A 21,688-nucleotide genomic window follows, 5' to 3' on the forward strand; every position below is an offset into this window, starting at 1 on the left:
AGAATTGTCTTAACGCACTAATCCTTGCTAGTTTTGGGGGAAAGGTTATGAGAAAAATCGTGAATTTCAATATTATAACCCTATTTCGATTCAATTAGTTAATAATGGATACAAAACTGGGCAATTTTCCAAGTTTTTAACTATTAAACGATAGTTTTTGGTTCATTCGTTGCAAGATCGATAAATCTAAGTTTTGGAACGTAATCAAGTAGCACCATTTGCACATCCCTAAATACCTTTAAAAGTTTCAAATAGCCGGGAGGAGTAGAAAAGGAGACTGACAACGGTCACCATACACTAACGCAAAGGGAGAAAAGATAAATGGGGGAAACTTCGTTAGAACTGATCACGTGGCAAGCAGCATCAGATTTCTCGCCAAAAATTTCCTCTTAGTGTGGCAATTCGAATTCTTACAATGTTAAATCAATCCAAGCTATCTTATGGACAAATATGTTAGGCCTAATATCCTATTTTAGTTTTATTTTATTTCTTTTTCTTTGATATTTTAGGGTGCTATACGGACAGCATAAAATTGGGTTTTTTTTGATATTAAAAAAATATTTACTGAACCTAATATTTTCAACGTAAGTAAAAACAGAAATAATAGAAAATACTGAACTCGAGATTTTGGGTTACACTTAATACGGTTTTAGAATGCTAGTATTATTGCGCTACCCACGGCACTATCATTTTTCGATGGTCGACAAGAATATTTCAGTCCGTCTCCCGTGTTCGAAACGGCAAGGGCGGTTATCGTGTCCGCCGCTCCAAAGAGGGTCTTGTCCACCTCCTTGTCCTTCTTGAACATGAGCACTCAAGTAGATATTGCTTAATATTAATCCACACTTTTTTAAATTACAGTCACGGTTTAAATAGGTCGTGATTTTAATGGTGTTAACCGTGGTTCTTCTCTCACTTTTACTTGACATTCACTCCATCGTAACGAACAAGTACAAATCGCTATCTACAAAGAAAGTTTTCAAGAAACTGGCCCAAGAAACCATGGATAATGTCTGGGAGAACGCTTCGCTCTTGTGCGCCGAACGTATGCAATGAACTTGCCCGCTAATGTTTGATGTTTTCCCCACTGGTATAATTATGTTCCGTAGCGATTCAGTCCATTTTGCCCCACATTACTTGTCGTCTGCTCGCATCGTCGTGGCTCATAGGAGTGAATTTCATTCTATTTTTCTTGGGTTGTTTCTTGCGCACGGAGTTCATGACGGAAAGTTACAACTGCATCGACACCCTCTCGGACCTAATCAAATCTGGAGTTACGCCTACAATCGTCGAAGGAAGTGGAACTCACGATCATCTAAAATTTTTGGTAAATAGGAGTTTCGTGTTAACACCCAAATTTTTTGGACGTTATTGATGCATATCTACAGGCAGACCAGGACCCAGTGGTAAAGAAATGGCTAAACGCGTTCGATGAGGAGAATATTATCAGCAATCCATTGGAATATTTGGGTCGTGACGGATACATTCCAATTCTTTCTGGGGAAAAAGCTCTAATCGCCGAGGACACTTTACTGGTTTGGTTCTTGGGGCATGTCCTATCAGATGATGCCGAGAGTAAAGGGTTGTTCGTGAACAAAGGAGGACTTTACTTTTCGCAACAAGACGTTTACTTTGATTACTTGCACTTAATTTTCAACACCTCTAGGATGAAAAGCAGTCAGCAACTACACGAAACCCTCAAACTAAGGTCGGTATGGATTTTATCGTAACATGAACGAGCTTGATCAATGTTCTCTTGCAGCCTGGAACCGCTATTCGAAACTCAAGTATTGAAGCATCTGGACTCGAAGATGCATCACTTAATTGATAAGGTCACTTGGAAGAAACCGTTGATAAGCCCGGCTGAGTTGGATCTCAGAAGCGTCTTTGCTCCTTTCTACTTGCTCTTCATTCTGATGTCAGGAACAGCAGTAGTTGTCATTGCTGAAATACTCTTCAACAATTTTGCTTAAACGCTGAGAATTCAATGCTTCAAAACACGAAATCGATTAACAACTAACCTTATTTTGAATATACACATCACTTATGTTAATTAAAACTGGGAAGTACATCACGTTTTGTTCCACGGTTCATAAAAAACTTGTTGATTAGAAACTGCAAAGACTGAAATTGAATTTCTTGGAAATTTTCGGCACAAATGAAATTTGCATTTTTAGATGTCGATTTTAAAATTGAGTCAATTATTATAGATGTGCTTACGAAAAAAAAGATTACCAATGTTTCAAATATTGTATATTCACCTAGAAGTTCTAAGACTAAATTTAATCGGAAGATTATTATACTATCGCTATTATGATATGGAATTTAAACATCAAACTCAAAAACGAAATGTTTAGGCCTACTGATTACTGTAAAGTAAATTAAATACAAACCACTACTTGTTGTGTGATTCAACTTTCTTAAATTGAAAAAAAAAAAACAACTACATGACGTATAAGAGGACTACTGGTGGAACCGGTCACCGCTTCAAGTAAAATGCGAGTGACAAGCAAGAACCAATTGTAGCTAATCTTTGTATCTTAGCGTCACATGGGTCCTGTCTCCTGTGACGTATTTTTTACCCCCGCCCCCCGTCGATGCCTTTCTTGGAGTCTTATTAAAGCCAAGTTTAGTAATATCAAAAACGGATTCATGGGATAAGAACGTCGGATCGTAGCTTTAGCCTCTAGTACCATCCTCGCATACTTTATTGAGAAACTTCGTCTGCTTATATTTTGACTCCACCCACAAATTCGATCTCTAGAAGTAGCTATATACAGAATTTGTGGGTGGAGTCAAAATATAAGCAGACGAAGTTTCTCAATAAAGTATGCGAGGATGGGGAGTGAATTCGCTAACTCCGACGTTCTTATCCCATAAATCCGTTTTTGGTGATATTCATTTTCCTTCCCTATATAACCTATAAATAAAGTAGATTGTCTTTGGTTTCAATACCCATTACCCTGCGAAATCTTGGAAGCACAAAAAAAGTAAACCATTTTTAAAATGCTGGAAAATCACGCATATGGACTTTTCTTCTTCAAGTTTTCAAGTTATATTGTACCAAAGGCTTAAAAGAATTAAATAAAAGCCTGACCTAGCCTAACCTATATTTTATGTCGCTAAAGTGTATGCTTCTAATAGCGTAATAGATTTAAGTTGAGCTAACATGGCTGAAACAACTAACCAAATGCTAGTTGAATTCAACCTATAAATGGGTAAATATTTCTGTAGAAAACGGTTCTTTTCTATGTTAAACCTTTGCGTGTCCAACACTTTTAAAGGCCGACTTCCAACGAAAAGGGTTCAAGCGAACTGAAAACCGAGCATCGAGACTAACAATGGAGCGACCGTGCCGCTTTTCGAATTCCCGCTGGGGCAAAAGTTGGAAGGCTTCTAGCTATCAGAAAACCGTGCAGTGTGGTTCTAGCGAACTGAAGATGAACAATAGAGAATTTTCTTCAGGGGAAAGCAAAAATTTGAGAGGAAAGAGGATTTCTATTGTTTATCTTCTGTTCGCTAGAAACACATTGCACGGCTTTCAGTTAGCGAGAACCCTTCCAACTTTTGCCCCAGCGGGGATTCGAAAATCGGCACGGTCGCCCCATTGTTAGTCTCGACGCTCGGTTTTCAGTTCGTTATAGAACCCTTTTCGGTGGAAGTCGGCCTTTAATGTTAGATATATTACATTAACAAAAATATTGTTCAAACTTTCTGTATTTAAGACTAAGCAGAAAAATAATCATAGACCTCATATTAACTTATAAAATCCAGGGAGCTCAAATATTTCTTTAAATTGCCCCATTATGGTATTACCCTAGAAGTAGAGAGTGGTCAATAAAGAGTTAAAGAGTCTTGAATTACCCCAGTCAAACTTTTCTAAGGCAAATAATAGCTTTCATTATATTATATTTTACCTAAAGTTTAAATTAAAATATTAAACAATACCTAACTGCATAATTTTGCCATATTAACCGAGGGACTAATCACTCTCCTATCGCTACACACTGTTTACCAATTAAGCGTAATCATTTTATCATTGTCAAAGGTAGAGTTTTCGAAAATTACGCTTGGTAACAATTAGACAGCGTGTAAACTGATTATGCTGAGTGAATAGCCCCTCGATTATAAACGACCAATCATATAAGGCTCTTTCGCGTTGGAATAATCCTACTTATTCTTCAAGAAATGCTGTTATTATTATTATCATCATCATACGTTTTTATTTAGCTTGATTTCTCTGTCATTCTGTTCTCCCTAATTCCAAATTCGGTTTGCATGTTCAAATGTGATGACAATACATAACAATCAGCAATAAAAAGAGCAAATGATTTGCAATATTTGATAATTTAAGTCGAATCAAAAGTTCAATTTAGAGTTTCAAATTAGGCTTAGTAATAATAACGTTTATTTACAACAAAAATTATTATTTTGGGAGACAACAATTAGATTTAAAACTTGGCTTAGAAAGGACCGCGGTCCTAAAGCCTCCAAAATTATAATTTTAAGTTGTAAATAAACGTATAATTTTAAGAATTCCATGAAGTGGCAGTTCTTATTGAAATTAACGAAGTTAGAAATAATGTTTCATGGAGTCTTTAAAATTTTACGATTTAAATTATAGACTCGCATTTTTAGGCCTAAAACTACCGTAGAATCATACCCATGAAACACGTCTAGCACAAAACAAACTTCGTGAAACCAAGAAGTGATAGCTAGTTTATTAGGGAGAAGGTATAAATTCGCCACATTTCCAGCATTATCTCCAGTTCAAAAGTAGGTCCGGAGTTAATCCCCGCCTCTAAATTACAACCAGCATCTCATTGGTTCTTGAAAGCGCATGTCACCGCGACGCGAAGGACGAAAATTACGTATTTTCCGACTGAGGGGAGGCGAAATAGCCCGGCCTCCTTTTACGTCCCCCTTGTATTTTGAAAGGGGGACTGGGACTATGGCGCGCGAATACTAAGACATCTTATAGCTTCTCCCTAATAAACTAGATATCGCTTCTTGGTGAAACTACGCTAGCCTTTAAAGGAAGTAGAACAAAAATAATAGTTTTCCCAACTCTAAAAATGTCGCTATGTTACATTATAAAAATATTGATTTGACTCTGTGCATTCGGGGCGTTGTTTCAAAAATAATTATATGGCTCCACTTAACTTCTAGGAGAAGTCAAACTAAAAGATTGAGCAGTATAGGCTTTGTTAAACGCGCAAAAGTTTATGGTAAGCAACACGCGCTGTTTTCCGTCACGTTACAAGCAATACGAACTTCATCCCCAAGTCTAGAAATAGTTTAGTCCAACCATTCAAAGGCAAGTACAAAATATTCTTATAATTCGGTACAATTATTATCGCTAATAGTTAATTTAAATTCACCTAAAGGATAAACTGTGAAAATTTTTCATTATATATTCACAAAATAATTATAATTCTCGTAAAACTCTAGATATAATCACTTAAAATTATTCTGTATCTATCAAATCGAAAACTGTACGAAAACTCCGACCTAGTTAAAAATATGGGATATTATAGGATCTTTCATGAAATTATAGGATAATATAGGACATAGTAAAAAAATATAGGATTTTATAGGAATTACAGGACCGCTGGGGTCCCTGTGGTAGAATTTGTGAACTAAGAACGTCGCGAAACGATCACCGTTTAGTTATTCTTTTAGAGTCTGAGTAGGCTTAACGTCACTGATTTTCTACTTTGAAAACCAAACACCCTAAACCAGGGCCGGTAATAAGAAAAAAACGTTTATAGGGCATGTGTCCAGTGGTACCTCCATTGACTGGAAAATTTATAGGACATTATATTTACTGGTCAACGGTCCAGTGACCCCCTTAGTTGTTAAAACTTTTATGGGGCATTTTAAAATTTTATTGGACAAGGTCCAGTGTCCTGTGCTTATTTCCGGCCCTGTCCTTAACTTGTTTCGTTTTCATTCTGTTACAAATGAGCAATGGAAAATCTATCAGAAACTATTTATAGTCTTTCAAGCTTTCGGGTCCCGATTGTATTTACAGAGATGCCTGAAATCGAACTTGAATTTCTTGGAAATGATCGATATTTTAAACACAGGTAGAATTTTCGATTTCAAATTGCAAATGCGATTGTTGATTAGAAAAAAAATAAATAAATAAAAGTTAATGATTAAAGGTTCGCACAAGAGACATCAATAAACGTGACCACAATTACAGTGAGTTCAAGTACATTCACGGTCATGTTTTCAAGATTTTTTGTTTTTAAGGCAATGAAACTTTTATCATGTCTTGACAGGAATCATGGGATATGGGAAACCAAGCGTTACGGTACACAATGATGGAGGAATATTTAAGACGATCCCTGAACGCAAAGTATTTTTCATATGTATTTGGAAGTTAATTCTAATGATTGACCCGAACGAGAAAGAATTGTCTTAACGCACTAATCCTTGCTCGTTCGCGGAAAAGGTTGTGCGAAATATCGAGAATTTAAAGGAAAAGTTTAAGTAGCAATATAACATTAAACCTTAAAAGAACGCCTTTTTTATAATATAAATGGAAAAATATTAAAAGAAAATAAATTATCTTTTATTAAAAATTAATTTTCATTTAATTAGACTACTGCACCGTCATTGGTTTAGAGGCGTCTGCTAGCCAGAGTCTTCTACCCTTACCTCTCTTAGCCTATGAGAATTAAACCAATCCCATAGGGGCATAGGGGTAAGGGGTTCTGCTTGGCAGACGCCATTATATCAATGGCGAATAGCACAGTAGTCCTTGATTATTTTTAAGACTGATTAAATGCTAAGGCTGTTCTTGAAAGGTATAATGTTATTTTACCCGAGCTTTCCCTTTCATTATTTTCTCCCCTTGTGGAACTGGAAATGTATGGTGACGGTTATCAATGCAAAAAGCGTGTCCAATTCGTCTCCATGTCCACTCCTCCCTGATAATAGATTGCTCTGTGTGGAAATTCGTATACCGTGCAATGTTAAACGAATTTAAGCTAAGTTATGGACAATTATGTTAATATTTTATCAATATATATCATATTTTTTAGGTTACTTTACGAAGAGCATAAAATTGGGTTTTTTGATGTTAGAAAAATATATACAGAACCTAATTATTTCAACGTAAGGAAAAAAGATAAACAGAGATTTTTGGTTACGAAATGTTATTCTTGTTCTAGAATGCTAGTATTATTGCGATACCCACGTCAATATCTTTTTTCGATGGTCGAGAAGAATATTTCAGTCCATCTTCCGTGTTCGAAACGGCCAGGACGGTTATCGTGTCCGCCGCTCCAAAGAGAGTCTTGTCCACCTCCTTGTCCTTCTTAAATATGGACATTCAAGTAAACTTTTCTCAATTACAATCCACTACAGTATTCATTGAATAACATTCTTGGTTCAATTAGGTGGAAATTTTAATGGTGTTATCCGTTGTCCTCTTGTCACTTTTGCTAGTCATTCACTCCATCGTAACGAACAAGTACAAATCGTTGCCTAAAAAGAAAATTGTCAACGAACTGGCCAAAGAAACCTTGGAGAATGTCTGGGAGAACGCGTCACTCTTGTGCGCAGAACGTAAGCAATGAACTTGCTTGCCAATATTTGATTTTTCCCCCAATGGGATAATTATTTTCCGTAGCGATTCCCTCCATTTTGCCCCACATTACTTGTCGTCTGCTCGCATCGTCGTGGCTGATCGGAGTGACTTTCATTCTATTATTCTTGGGTTGTTTCTTGAGCACGGAGTTCACGACGGAAAGTTACAACTGCATCGACACCCTCTCGGACCTAATCAAATCGGGAATTCCACCTACTATGGTCGAAGGCAGCGGAACTCACGATTATGTGAAATATTTGGTAAATAGGAGTTGGTCCCCAATTCTTTTGATACAATTGATGCGTATCTACAGGCAGCCCAGGACCGAGTTGTAAAGGAATGGCTAGACGCATTTGATGAAAAGAATATTATAAGCAAACCACTGGCATATTTGGACAGTGAAGGATTCATTCCGATCCTTTCTGGGGAAAAAGCTATAATCGGCGAGGACACTTTACTGGTTTGGTTCTTGGGGAATCTCCTATCACATGATGCCGAGAGTAAAGAGTTGTTCGTGAACCAAGGAGGACTTTACATTTCGCAACACGACGTTTACTTCGACTACATACACTTAATTTTCAACACCTCTTGGATGAAAAGCAGTCCGAAATTGCTCGAAATCATCCAACTAAGGTCGGTATAGATTTTATCGTAACATGAGCGGGCTTCACCAATGTTCTATTGCAGCTTGGCACCGCTATTCGAAACGCAAGTATTGAACCATCTGGACTTGAGGATGCATTACTTAATTGATAAGGTCACTTGGAAGAAACCGTTGAAAAGCACGGCTGACTTGGACCTCAATAGCGTCTTTGCTCCCTTCTATTTGCTCTTCATTCTGATGCCAGGAACAGTAGTAGTTGCCTTTACCGAAATACTCTTCAAAAATTTTGGTTGAACGTTGAAAATTAATACACGAAATCTATTTTTTTCCCTCTAAAATATAAAAAACAATTTCTAATTCCAAATTGGGTACACTAATGAAATAACTTCGCGTTACATCATTTTAAATGATCTCCTTAATTAACAGGGGGTAATTAAGCACTTACAATATCTTTGTGATAAAAAACTATCACTCGAGTCGGAGTCGATTGTGAACTTAAATAGCATTCAAATCCAAACAAAAATTTTAATGTTGTATAGCACATGTTAAATAGTATCGTTGAATTTAATCCTAAGTAACATGTCAAAGCAAGTTGTCAAAGGTAATCTCGGCTTCCTATTTAAAGTGATTTACGATGGGTGTTGATTTTCAAACAGTCTGCTAGTCTAATTAGGCTTTTATTTATTCCATGGCGCGAACCAAGCAGATTAATTTCTTAGGCAACATACTAGAATTCCACCAAAAAAAATCCCTAACTACTTCCGCAGAAAACGGTTCCTTTGCACGTCAAACTCTCTTAATGTTCGAAAAAAAAATATTGTCCAAACTTTATTCATTAAAAGCGAAGCGAAAACGTAATCGTAGACCTCATATTTCTAAATTACGCCAAACTTGAAGATTTCTTTAATTACCCCATTATGGTTTTAACCTCGTAAGTAGAGAAAGGTAAATAGAAAATGCTGTTAACTTGGGGTTAAAAGCTAAGAGTTCAGAATTACCCGAATCCAACTTTTCATAGGCAAATAAAAGCCATCATTAGATTATATTTTACCTAAATTTTAAATGTAAAACACTTAACTACACCTAATCCCATAATTCTGAAATATTAAACAATTTCGTATTATATCGCTGTGCACTGACCACGAATTACGCGTAACGTTTTAAATGCACTTTCAAAATCCATTTAAATGCGGTAGGGGTATTTTTCACTTTATAATAAAACACGTTTCGTTAAAATTGGTTAACATTTAAAAAACAAAATATTTTGAAATAATTTGAAAAACCAGGTTCACCTCACAATCGATTGATATTCGAAATGCGTGGGAATTAATTTCTTTCCTATTCTACGTCATAATTACGTAAACAGTTGGCTCACGCGCCAGCTCTCATTAATCGCGCTTAAATTTAATGTTTCAAACTAGGCTAATCAATAACATTGTCTAAACGATTGGGCTTATTTCTAGTGTACTTTTCACATTCTACGTCATAAGGAACGGGCATTAACTTTCGGTAGCGCGAAATTTTTAATATATTGTTTTGATGGGAAAAAATTATATTTTCATGTCCTAGGTTTAAAGGGTAAATTTTTTAAATTTTGGAAAAATTAATATTTTAATGAAAACAAATGTGTTTAATGGAGTTTACGATTTAAATGAGATTTGCTTTTAAGGCCAAAAGAAAAAATACCAGGGAAATATACAAATGAAACACGTCAAGCACAAAACAAAATAAGTTTTTCCACCCGGAGCCTCCGAGATATCTAGGCCCGTGCGTGTCGATTTTTATGTGGGGAAATATCCAGTTTCATAGAGGGCATATATATTCACCCAATATGTGTACTAGATGGCGCTCTTATTACAGTTGCGAAGGAGGGCTGCCATAAATTGGCCATATGTCTAATCAGCGCCACTAGCGGATGGTCTGAGAACTACTCCCATAGAGACTAGGTATATTTAAGAGGGTTTGCAGAATCATAGCCAGGTGGCTCGAACGCCGCGCCATCTGACGGAAATTCTGCAAACCCGCTTAAATATACCTAGACTCTATGGGAGTAGTTTTCAGACCATCCGCTAGTGGCGCTGAATAGACATATGGCCAATTGTCGTTGATATTTTAGGGGCCAATTATAAAAAATTTATGAAAGAGAAAGGTTTCACCCTTAAATTAACGTAATTGTTTTAGGGGCTATTTATTTTTTATTGAATCTTTTGGTTAGATTGTGTGGACAACAAAATTAATTATGAGATTTTAACGTTGTTTTTTTAGAAAAACAAAACTTCTTGAAGTTGCTAATTCACAGTTTTATTATACCATAAGAGGAATTTTTTTACTCCTTCGTAACCTTTAATTTTTTAACCTTAGCTTTTTTATCCTTTACTTCTTTGGCATGATTGTTTAATAAAGGTCTTCGGAAATTTTCTAAAACGCTTTTTTACTATCCGCAACCTCGGCTTCACCGCACTACGTCTATGCCTTGCTCTAATATTGTAGCAGTCGACGGGGTCACCAGGCTGAACTTATTTTTATTTTACGATACTAAAAGCGCCCCCAAGCGAGAAAACACGGCGAACTAAATTAGTTTAAAAAATATTCTCGCTTCACGATAGGCACGGGCCTAAATATCTCGGAGACTCCGTTCCACCTTTTAAAATAAAACAAGTTAGTTCAAGACTTTCCAGAAATATTGATCTGACTCTTGTGGATTTGGGGCGTCGTCTTAAATATAATTATGTGACTCCGGTTAACTTCTACGGGGAGTCAGGCTTAAAAATTGATTAATTTTTTCCATTATGCAGTAGTTTAACGCACGGGAATGAATGCTAACCAACAGGTGCGGTTAAGGTCATCATCGTCATAATACAATCTGGAAATAGTTGATTCCAACGTTTCAAAGGCGAGTACAAAATATTCTCATAATTCTCTTAAAATAATATTGCTAATACGTTTGATAGACTTGAAATATGACGCTCTATAATTTAAACTAAAAGATAAATTGTATTCACAAAATAAATATAATATCCGTAAATATAATTTCCGAATAATTCGATGCGGTATTCGACAAGCCCATTTTCACTATTCAATACGAATATTGAATACCGAACTGACTATTCGGTTAAAGTTCGACTACCATAAATTTAGGTCCCTGGCACTAGAAACGCACCTTATTTTAAAAAATATCATCCCAATTTTATTTGTCTCCATCAAAAACTACCAGCAAGTGCCTAGGAAAATTTTCAGAAACACTTGACCACCAATGAGGAGAAATATTTTGAAATTTAGGAGCTTCTAAATGTTTTTCTCCTTGCTGTGTATTAATTATCGCGAATATACCACCTGATTAATCGCAAATAGTTAAGCCTAGTATTCGCGAGTACTAGGGTTAACTATTCGCGATTAATCGGCTAGTAAAAAATTGACCAAGGCCTAACTATTCGGTATTCGATTTGGAATGAATTATTCGATTCGGTAGTTGATAAGGAAATTTTTTTAGTATTCGATAACCGGTTCGATACCCAAAAAGTGGTATTCACACACCCCTACTTGCAATTATTCGACATCTATCAAATCGAGAAAGTCGATTGCAAGCTAGCATGTAACCACGCCCTTGATGTTCGTTCTGTAAGAGAACATTAATGGAGGATGAAATGGAAACTCAGTTGACTTTCCATTTCATCTTACCCTTAAACAAAATATTCAACCGTTTACTGAGTAGAATGTGAACTAAGAACCCCGCAAAACAATCATCGTGTTGTTATTTGTCGAGTCTGAGTAGACTTAACGTCAATGATTTTCTAATTTTAAAACTTAGCACGGTTAAATTGTCTCGTTTCATCTCTGTTACAAACGAGCGAGGGAAAAATATATCAGAAATTATTTACAGTCTTTCAAGTTTCAAGGTTCCTATTTTTTTTTCTATTTTTTTACAAAGGTCCACAATGGCTGATATGAAATTTGAGTTTCTTGGAAATGATCGATATTTTAAATACAGGTAGAATGTGCACTTTCGAATTGCAATTGTGATTTGAAAATGAATTGATTATTAAAGGTGCGCTCAAGAGACTTCAATAAACGTAACCACAATGAGAGTGAGTACAAGAACACTCGGCGACATTCGCAGTCATTTTTGTCAGAAATTGACAAATTATTATTTTTTTTTTGGGTGGCAATTAAACTTTCAACATTTCCTGCCAGGAAGCGTGGGATATAGGGAACCATGCGTTGCGGTACACAATGATGGAGGAATATTATGGACGATCCTTCAACGCAAAGTATTTTTCATAGTATTTAGAAGTTGATTCGAATGATTGGCCCGAACGAACATGAATTGTCTTAACGCACTGATTCTTGCTCGTTTGTGGGAAAGGTTTTTCTAAAAGCATATCATATATTTATACTCCCCCCTTAATAATAGTTTCTCCCAAATGTGACAAATCATATAAATTGAAATGTTAAATCTATTTAAGCAAACTTATGGACAATTATAATATTTTATTTTATTTTTTTTTTTCGATGATTTTAGGTTACTTTACGAAGAGCATAAAATTGGGTTTTATGATATTACAAAAATATATACTGAACCGAATGTTTTCAACGTAAGCGAAACTATATTAGAAAATACTGAAAGAGAAACTTCAGGTTACCCTCATTCTTTTTTTAGAATGCTAGTATTATATTGTTACCCATGACATTATCTTTTTTCGATGGTCGACAAAAATATTTCAGTCCGTCTCCCGTGTTTGACAGAGCCAGGACGGTTATCGTGTCCGCCGCTCCAAAGAGAGTCCTGTCCACCTCCTTGTCCTTCTTAAATATTGGCACTCAAGTAAATATTGCTCAATTACAATCCACTCAAAACCCAATATTTTAATAACAATCGCTGTCCAAATAGGTTGTGATTTTAATGGTGTTAACCGTTGTCCTTCTGTCACTTTTGCTCAATATTCGCTCCATCGTAACGAACAAGTACAAATCGTTGCCTAAAAAGAAAATTGTCAAGAAACTGGCAAAAGAAACCTTGGAAAATGTCTGGGAGAACGCGTCGCTCTTGTGCGCAGAACGTAAGCAATGAACTTGCTCCAAAATATTTAATGTTTTCCCCAATGAATTAATTATGTTCCGTAGCGATTCCCTCCATTTCGCCCCACATTACTTTTCGTCTGCTCGCATCGTCGTGGCTGATCGGAGTGACTTTCATTCTGTTCTTCTTGGGTGGTTATTTGCGGACGGAGTTCACGACGGAAAGCTACAACTGCATCGACACCCTTGAGGACTTGATCAAATCTGGAATTCCACCTATAATGGGCGAAGGAAGCGGAACTTACGATTATCTGAAGTATTTGGTAAATAGGAGTTCCGTGTTAAAACCATAATCCTTTTGATGCAATTGATGCGTATCTACAGGCAGCCCAGGACCCTGTTGTAAAGAAATGGCTCGACGCATTCGATGAGGAGAATATTATCAGAAATCCATTGGAATATTTGGACAGTGATGGATACATTCCGATTATTTCTGGGGAGTATGTCCTAATCGGCGAGGACACTTTACGGGTTTGGATCTTAGGGCAACTCCTCTCAGATGATCCCGATAGTAAAGAGTTCTTCGTGAACAAAGGAGGACTTTACATTTCGCAACAAGACGTTTACTTCGATTATATTCACGTAGTTTTCAACACCTCTTGGATAAATAGCAGTCCGCAACTACACGAAACCCTCCAACTAAGGTCAGTATGAATTTTATCGTACCAAGAACGGACTTGACCAATATTGTATTGCAGCTTGGAACCGCTATTCGAAACGCAAGTATTGAACCATCTGGATTTCGAGATGCATTACTTAATTGATAAGGTCACTTGGAAGAAACCGTTGAAAAGCACGGCTGACTTGGATCTCAGTAGCTTCTTTGCTCCTTTCTACTTGCTCTTCATTCTGATGTCAGGAACAATAGTAGTTGTCTTTACCGAAATACTCTTCAACAATTTTGCCTAAATGTTGAAATTTTTTGCGTCATCACACCAATGAAGCTTTTGAAAAAAAAAAGAAAAAGAAATAACGTTCGACTACCTACAGCTCATTTTCAACATCTTGTGGATGAGAAGCACTCCGCAGTTGCCTGAAATCACTCAACTAAGGTCGGTATGAATTTTATCGTAACATGGACGGACTTGACCAATGTTCTCTTGCAGCTTGGCAACGCTATTAGAAACGCAAGTACTAAAACATCTGGATGCATCACTTAATTGATAAGGTCAATTGGAAGAAACCGTTGAAAAGCACGGCTGGCTTGGATCTCAGTAGCGTCTTTGTTCCTTTCTACTTGCTCTTCAATCTGATGTCAGGAACAGCAGTAGTTGTCATTGCCGAAATATTCTTCTACCATTTTGCTTAAACACTGAGAATTCAATACGTCAGAACACGAAATCAATAAACGATTTTAACTTAATAACCTAATTTTGAATATACACATCACTTATGTTAATCGTGTTTAGTTTCATAAGAAAACCTATTACAAGACTAGTTATGATTGAAAACTTCAAAAATTGCAAAGACCGACTGAATTTAAATTTCTTGGAAATGTTCGATTAAGAAAAATTTGCATTTTCAAATCTAAAATGTTGATTTTAAAATTGAATCAATTGCTTACTAAACCAAAGATTACTAAAGATTCAAATATTGTATATTCATCTAGAAGTTGAAACACAAAATATAAACCTTAGGGGCATTATAATACTATATTATATAGTTTCGCTATTGTGATATGCTGTTTAAAAATTAAACTCTGAAACGAAATCTTTACTGATTACTGTAAAGTAAGGTACACGCTAAATGTCAGCGGCCTATATAAAACCCTCGGATAAAACGGTTCCGGATCATGGGTGTTCATTTTCAGACAGACACGACCTTTAGTAATATAGGCATAAACAAAGAATAAATTTAAATGAAGACCCCTACTTCATGCATAACTCAGTTTTTTAAATTTGCAGAAATTGCCGTATTGGAGGACTTGAGTCGGAATTGGGCGCCATTTCAAGTAATAATCGGGTGACAAGCAATCCCGAATTGAAGCTTAAATATTGAAAGGAATGAAATACGACATAGACACGTTACTGAGGAAAGGCGTGGTTCAAAGAAACTTAGTTCGTTTTAATAGGAAAACTACCACTTTTTGGATTTGGCACTGGCACTGCAATCTCTCGGGATTAAGTGTCCAGTCCAACTCCATGTGGAGTCTATGTATCTTGGTGTCAAGTGATGCCTTTTAAATGGGCGTTTGTTTTGCAACTACTTGCAGCTAGATGGTTACACTTTTCATTCTAATTGATACACAGCAAACTATGCATTACAAAATCCCCTTTACAGTCCATCTAGTTTACTATTTCCATATGCCTTACTCGCTAGTATATTTATTATATGATTCACTCATGCTATAACCTTTAGATGAACTAAGTGGTCTTTGGTTTGAATATATCCATTACCTTCGGAAATCTTTGCTGCACAAAAAGTAAACAAAACGTTTAGAAGGTATAATTTCTTATTTTTTAGAAATATTTTAAACTGCTGGAACGTTTTCTAGAAAATTTCGGGTATCGACTTTTTTTCTTAAAGTTTCAAAATTATAACGCAACAAAGGCTTAAAAGAATTAAATAATACCTGACCAGAGATATTTTAGAAGTAGGAACGGTGAACAGAATAATCCTTGCGCGCGTCAAAGTCCCGGACCCCCTTTTCTAACACGGGGGGGGGGTATGGAAGAAGAGGCGGGTCATAGCAAGAGAGGTAAAAAGAAATTACGTATTTTTCACCGTCCCCGTCAGCAACGTCATGAAAACGTAGTTTAAGTGAGCCAATAAGATAATTTAAACTTTTCGTTACGTGTTGGAGGGAGGAGCTCTATACTGGGCTATGAGTCGGACTGAAGTAAATACTAACCGTTCTCCATTCCTACTTCTAAAATTAAATCTATTCCTGATCTGACCTATATTTTATATCGCTTAGTATAGTGCATAAACGTTTGGGAGAATAATTGATTTAAGTTGAGACGTGGTTGAGCTTTCATTTCTGAAAAACCGTCTAATAGTAAGAGTCGTTAAATGCTTGGCAACATAGTAGAATTCAACCTAAAAATGGGTAAATATTTCCGTAGAAAACGGTTCTTTTCCATGTTAAACCTTTGCGTGTCCAACTCTTTTAATGTTGAACATATATATTACATTAGCTAAAAATATTGTTCAAACTTTCTACATTAAAGGCGAAATGAAAAAGTAATCATAGACCTTATATTTCTAAATTACGTCTTGCTTGAAAGTTTCTTATAATTGGCCCATTATAGTTTTAGCCCCAGAAGTAAAGAGTGGTGAACAGAAAGAAAGGCCAACTTAGTTGTGACGCAATCAAGTCTGCGAGGTAACCAAAAGGCAGTGAGTCTTTCACCTTTCGAACGCAAGTAAAAACTTTCATTAGATCAAATTTTACCAAAGGTTTAAAATAATTAAACAAAACGTAACCAAGTTAATTAACAATTGAAAGTTTGAAACCGGAAAATGTTTTCAATTTTTGATAATTTAAATCGAATCAAGAGTTCTCTGTCAAAGCTTGGCTATTCCGCATCGCATATACTTTTAAAGGCAACACTCGGTGTCTCGGTTTTCACTGGGCGAATTTCTTTCCGGAAAAAAATTCGCAGAAAAAGCGAAAAAAGCAAAAACCGCCACGGAAATTTTTCTCCTGCGTGGTCGGTTTCCACTAGACGAAACCGTGGCGGAAAGAAATATCTGATAAGCCCAGTGTCCGAACTGAGCGATTGAGCTCATTCGATTTCCTTCATATTAACATCTTTGTAAATTAAATTTCTTTTATCCCAGAGATAAAGGATACTTCCTTTCACCAAAATTTTCGAATCTATTCATTTTAATATTTAACATAACAGTTCTCTAATCAAATGATGGTAAACAGGTTAAGCCTTGGTTAAACACCGTAAATTTCAAAATGGCGGATCCCTAGTAAACACGCGCTCAGTGTTAACCACGTGACTAGCATACCCTCAACGATTGGTTTGTGCCTACGGAAAAAAAACGCGTTTCGGGAAAATTCGCAAAAATAGAAATAACATTTTACAATTTAAATGAGACTTGCCCTTCAAAGTGCAAAAAAAAAATACTCATGAAACACGTCTAGGACTAAACAAACAAGTTAAAATACGCTTGAATGCAGGGGAACTATAATACATAGTTTACAGGCATGGAGGATTCCTACCATTAACACAAGGAGACCACGCGACTTAGAGCGTAAAATCGTCTGCTATTTTACGCTCTGGGTTGCCTGGTCTCCTTGTGCAAAAGGTATGAATTCTCCTTGCGTGTATACTATGTATAAAAGTAAACTCTTTTCCAAATCTTAAAATGTCGCCATGAAAAGAAATTGCACTATTGATCAGACTCTGTGGCTTCGTGGCGTTGTTTAAAAAATAATTATATGACTCCGGTTAACTTCAAACGTTAAGATTACGCAGTATAGCATGAATCTATATAACTATGAATATACAGCTGCGTTACGCTGTCTAACCTCTCGATAAGGTTTGGGCGGGGCTTAGCGAAAGGAGACATCAGTCACGTGTCTGCTAGTGTTAGGAGCGGGAGAAGGGAGGGGGAGTCCGGGGGTGTGTAAATTCGAAACGTCACTTCCTCTTGTCTCGTTATTGGCTATTAGAGCTACGCAAACGCGTCAAAGCTAGGAGGGTAACACCCAAACCAAATCGACATGATAGAAGGGGCATATGATAGAGCTGTATATTCATAGTTATATAGATTCATGGTATAGTTAAACGGGAGAGAGCTAATGGTAAGCAACAGAAGCGGTTAACGTCATGTTACCAGCAATACCCATTAAATCGCCGAGTCTAGAAATGGCTGATTCCAACCTTTCAAAGGCAAGCGCAAAGTATTCTTATAGTTCTGTTAAATTTTTATCAGTAATAGTTAATTTAAATTGGCACAACGGACAAACTGTGAATATTTCTCATTATATTCACAAAATAAATATAATATGCGAAAACGTCTAGATATAATCACTTGCAATTATCTATCAAACCGAGAAAGTCGATTGCACGCAGCAATTTGCACTCTAACATTCAACCACACCCTTGATAATCGTTCAGTGAGCTGACATGAATAGAGGGTGACATGGAAACCGTGTTGATTTTTCCCTTTCACCCAGATATTCTCAAATTTCTGTTCAATTATTTTATCTAATAGTTTTGAGAGACTTTAAATACGATTTTTCTAATTTCTATCTTCAATATAAATAAATTTGCGAAAATTCTAGTTAAAATTAATCGGTATTTTCAAATCATGAGAATCGATTGCACGCGACAATAGTACCATTTAATTTACGTCCATTCAAGACGTTTGTTACCATACCATAGAAGGGAACAATAATAACTCAGCTATACTTTTAAATAGTGTTGTTCGAACCGTTTGGCAAACGGCAATCAGGACTGGTCAAGAGCTTTTTTAAGTCGAGCTTTGCCTTGCCGAGCCGGCAGACATTGAGAAATTAGGACTCGCAAGCTTAGTCACTAAAATCCTTCCTCTCTCCACCAATAGCGTTCCATTGTACTTTAATATGAAATAATGCGTGGGAAAATTTGCTTTCTCACGCCTCTAACTGTGGGAATATAACAATTTCTTCACTTTTTACCAAGCTGTTTTTACTATACCATTGCATCCCTAAACATTGGATAGCATTTAGAGTCGTTCTCAAGTCCTACAAAGACCTACATACATAGGTAGTATCAGAAGTAAGATAATGGACTAGAAGTAAAGTGCTCTAGCATTGGTAATAGATCCTGGCACTAGTGAAGAGTGAACAAATTTGAGGATTTTATGCGGCTTCCATAGAGAGAAAAAAATTGGTCGAGTACCAAAAAATATTTCCTACCCCCTTCCCCTGAACCTAAAGCCGCGGAACACGGACGCGGGTGCTTGAATCTAGTTCGGCCGTCTACCGCCACGAGCGTCTCACGTTTTGGAGGGAAAATTCAGAAACCGCTATCAGAGGGCCAACCGTTGCTTTATCAAGAATATTCACTTTCGCCAAATGAAGAATTTGGTCAACTCGATACTTCTAGTCCCTTATCTTACTTCTGGTAGTATATATATTTGTTAACCGAGCCGAGCTTTTAAAAAACTCGCGCAGCTCGACTAGAGAATAGTCCTAAGTCCTAACGCCAATCATCCTTATTGAGCTCAGCATAGCGGGTGGATTGAAAAGGATGAGGGGTCAGTTATGTTTAAACAAACCCTAATAGCCTTGTAATATTTAACGAGTAGAATTCGGAAAAAGACTAAAATAATCCACGCCAAATAATGGGCTGTTTTACGTTGATGTTTGCGTTTAGAGAGTCCGAGTGCCAAACGAAATACATTATCTTGATCAGGAGCAGATGACAAAGGAGTCTCGGATGCTAGCTTCCACAATATAGAGGGCAATGGGACCCGCGTACGTCACAGCTGTAGCGGTATCGTTTGCCATAGAGGCGCTATCAGACATTATAGCAGACGATGCTTTTGGTGGATTATGTCTGGCGCCAAAGTCTGCTGGGAATTTTTTTTGTAATAACGGACTAACGGTAGCTACTGAGGTTCGTCTTACCCGATCGCGACATTAATATACACAATATAATTACTTTATTCAAACAGCTGTAATCGTTGGTATTAAGATAAAAGATAAGACTACATTTTGCGACCTTAAAGGTAGGAATTAATTCACTGCTACAAGAGGTTGGAAACGAAATCACTGTCTCTTACTTTTTGGGTTTTAGAAGATCGTGAGTGATTTCTTTTCCCAACCTCTTGTAGCTATCATTTAATTCAAGAAGAAATTTAGAAAAATTTGGCACTGAAACACATTTTAGTTTTTTAATAGCGTACATACGTCACTCGCTGGGCTTTTCATTATCAATTTTAGTCTAAAAAAAGATTAAAAAGTCGTTGAAATCCATTTTTAGCCATATCGTAGTATACGATAGGCTCTTAGTTTGACCCGAGCCGTCCGTAGTAGTAGTAGTAGTAGTAGTAGTAGTAGTAGTAGTGGCCGGGGTTGTCGCTTCGTTATCGTCAGATTTTAGCTTAAAAGGAACTTTATATTACCACAACCCACCCATAGGGGTTACAGGGCTCGGTTAGAGATTTAATTTTAATTAAAATTTTTTCAGGTCAGACCCGGGAATCGAACCCGGGTCGCTGGCGTAGTAAACATCCACTCTACCAACGAACCATAAAGACTTGATAGAAACTCCGAGTTTTTTATTATTTATTCTTATCTCTAAAATGTCGGGGTGATGTGGGGTGGGGTACCTCTTAATCTGTGGGGTCGGAAACTTTTGAATTTTTATCTGTGGAGTCGGATACTTATGAATTTGTATGTTTGGGGTTTTTATATTTATTTTCTTTTTACCTTTCCGAGTGACGTATGTCACGGAGAGGTTCTAATTTCGACGTGTGTGTGTGTCTCTGTGTGTGTGTGTGTCTGTGTGTGTGTGTGTCTGTTGTTACACCCACGTGACCGCGTTCGCAGTTTCCAAATCGGAGCAAACGTGTTCGCCATTTCCGAACTGCTTTCACAGTCACGGAAATGGCTCCTTTACTTGAGTTCTCACACCACCATCTTCTCGTCTTTGTCCATCCCACTTGGACACCAGTCAGCACTTACTGGCTTCTAATCACCACCATCTTTTGATCTTCGTCCATCCCACATGGACACCAGTCTGTATTCATTGGCTTCTAATCACCACCATCTTCTGGTCTTCGTCCATTCCACTTGGACACCAGTCTGTACATACTGGCTTCTAATCACCACCATCTTTTGGTCTTCGTCCATCCCACATGGACACCAGTCTGTACATACTGGCTTCTAATCACCACCATCTTTTGGTCTTCGTCCATCCCACATGGACACCAGTCTGTACATACTGGCTTCTAATCACCACCATCTTCTGGTCTTCGTCCATTCCACTTGGACACCAGTCTGTACACCTGGCTTCTACTCCATCGTCATCGTTGGGTTTAAGACATTCGCGGCGATCAGCTAGGGTTACGAGAAACGTCTAGCCTCCCTAGGGTGGGTTGTCCACCAAAGGTTTTCGCAATTGCGGTTGTTCTTGCTTTTAACTGTAGTTCGACACCCTTATATACTACCTATTTGAGTAAGGTAATGCAACCGGCGTATGCTTCATTTCAAACGCCAATATTAGTCAAGTCTCTCAAGAATGTCTAATTGTTCTTTATAAACGCGATGTAACGCTCAATAAGGCGAACAACTAACGAAGAAAATATTTAATATTAATTATATTTATTTTAATATTTAAGATAATCTAGTTTCTCAACTCAAAATTAAAACGTAAAGAGTTAAAAAGCAGCCTATGTTTTAGTCTGTGTGCGTCCGTCCGTTAGTACACCGCGTTAGCAGTTCGCTTTGTTTTGTGGAAATA

The 21,688-nt window shown here is 37.0% G+C and overlaps 2 protein-coding genes across 2 annotated transcripts; both read left to right on the forward strand.

Moving 5' to 3' along the window:
- Window positions 1-821: 821 nt before the first annotated feature.
- On the forward strand, window positions 822-2,891 carry LOC149718424 (uncharacterized). The gene is made up of 4 exons (XM_089834156.1): window positions 822-1,045; window positions 1,110-1,327; window positions 1,389-1,708; window positions 1,763-2,891. Exons 1-4 carry the CDS (start codon window positions 889-891, stop codon window positions 1,971-1,973), a joined length of 906 nt encoding a protein of 301 aa, XP_089690282.1. The 5' UTR covers window positions 822-888; the 3' UTR covers window positions 1,974-2,891.
- A 3,145-nt stretch (window positions 2,892-6,036) lies between these two features.
- Window positions 6,037-8,498, forward strand: LOC149718425 (uncharacterized). Its single transcript, XM_089860926.1, has 9 exons — window positions 6,037-6,089; window positions 6,168-6,207; window positions 6,288-6,364; window positions 7,053-7,125; window positions 7,182-7,346; window positions 7,410-7,578; window positions 7,643-7,860; window positions 7,914-8,233; window positions 8,288-8,498. The coding sequence occupies exons 1-9, from the start codon at window positions 6,037-6,039 to the stop codon at window positions 8,496-8,498; spliced, it is 1,326 nt and encodes a 441-aa protein (XP_089717052.1).
- The last annotated feature ends 13,190 nt before the right edge of the window (window positions 8,499-21,688 follow it).

The sequence above is a fragment of the Phalangium opilio genome, unplaced genomic scaffold (assembly GCF_054372755.1).
Source record: "Phalangium opilio isolate 3A_F unplaced genomic scaffold, DU_Popi_V2 ptg000002l_1, whole genome shotgun sequence".
Classification (NCBI taxonomy): Eukaryota; Metazoa; Arthropoda; class Arachnida; order Opiliones; family Phalangiidae; genus Phalangium; species Phalangium opilio.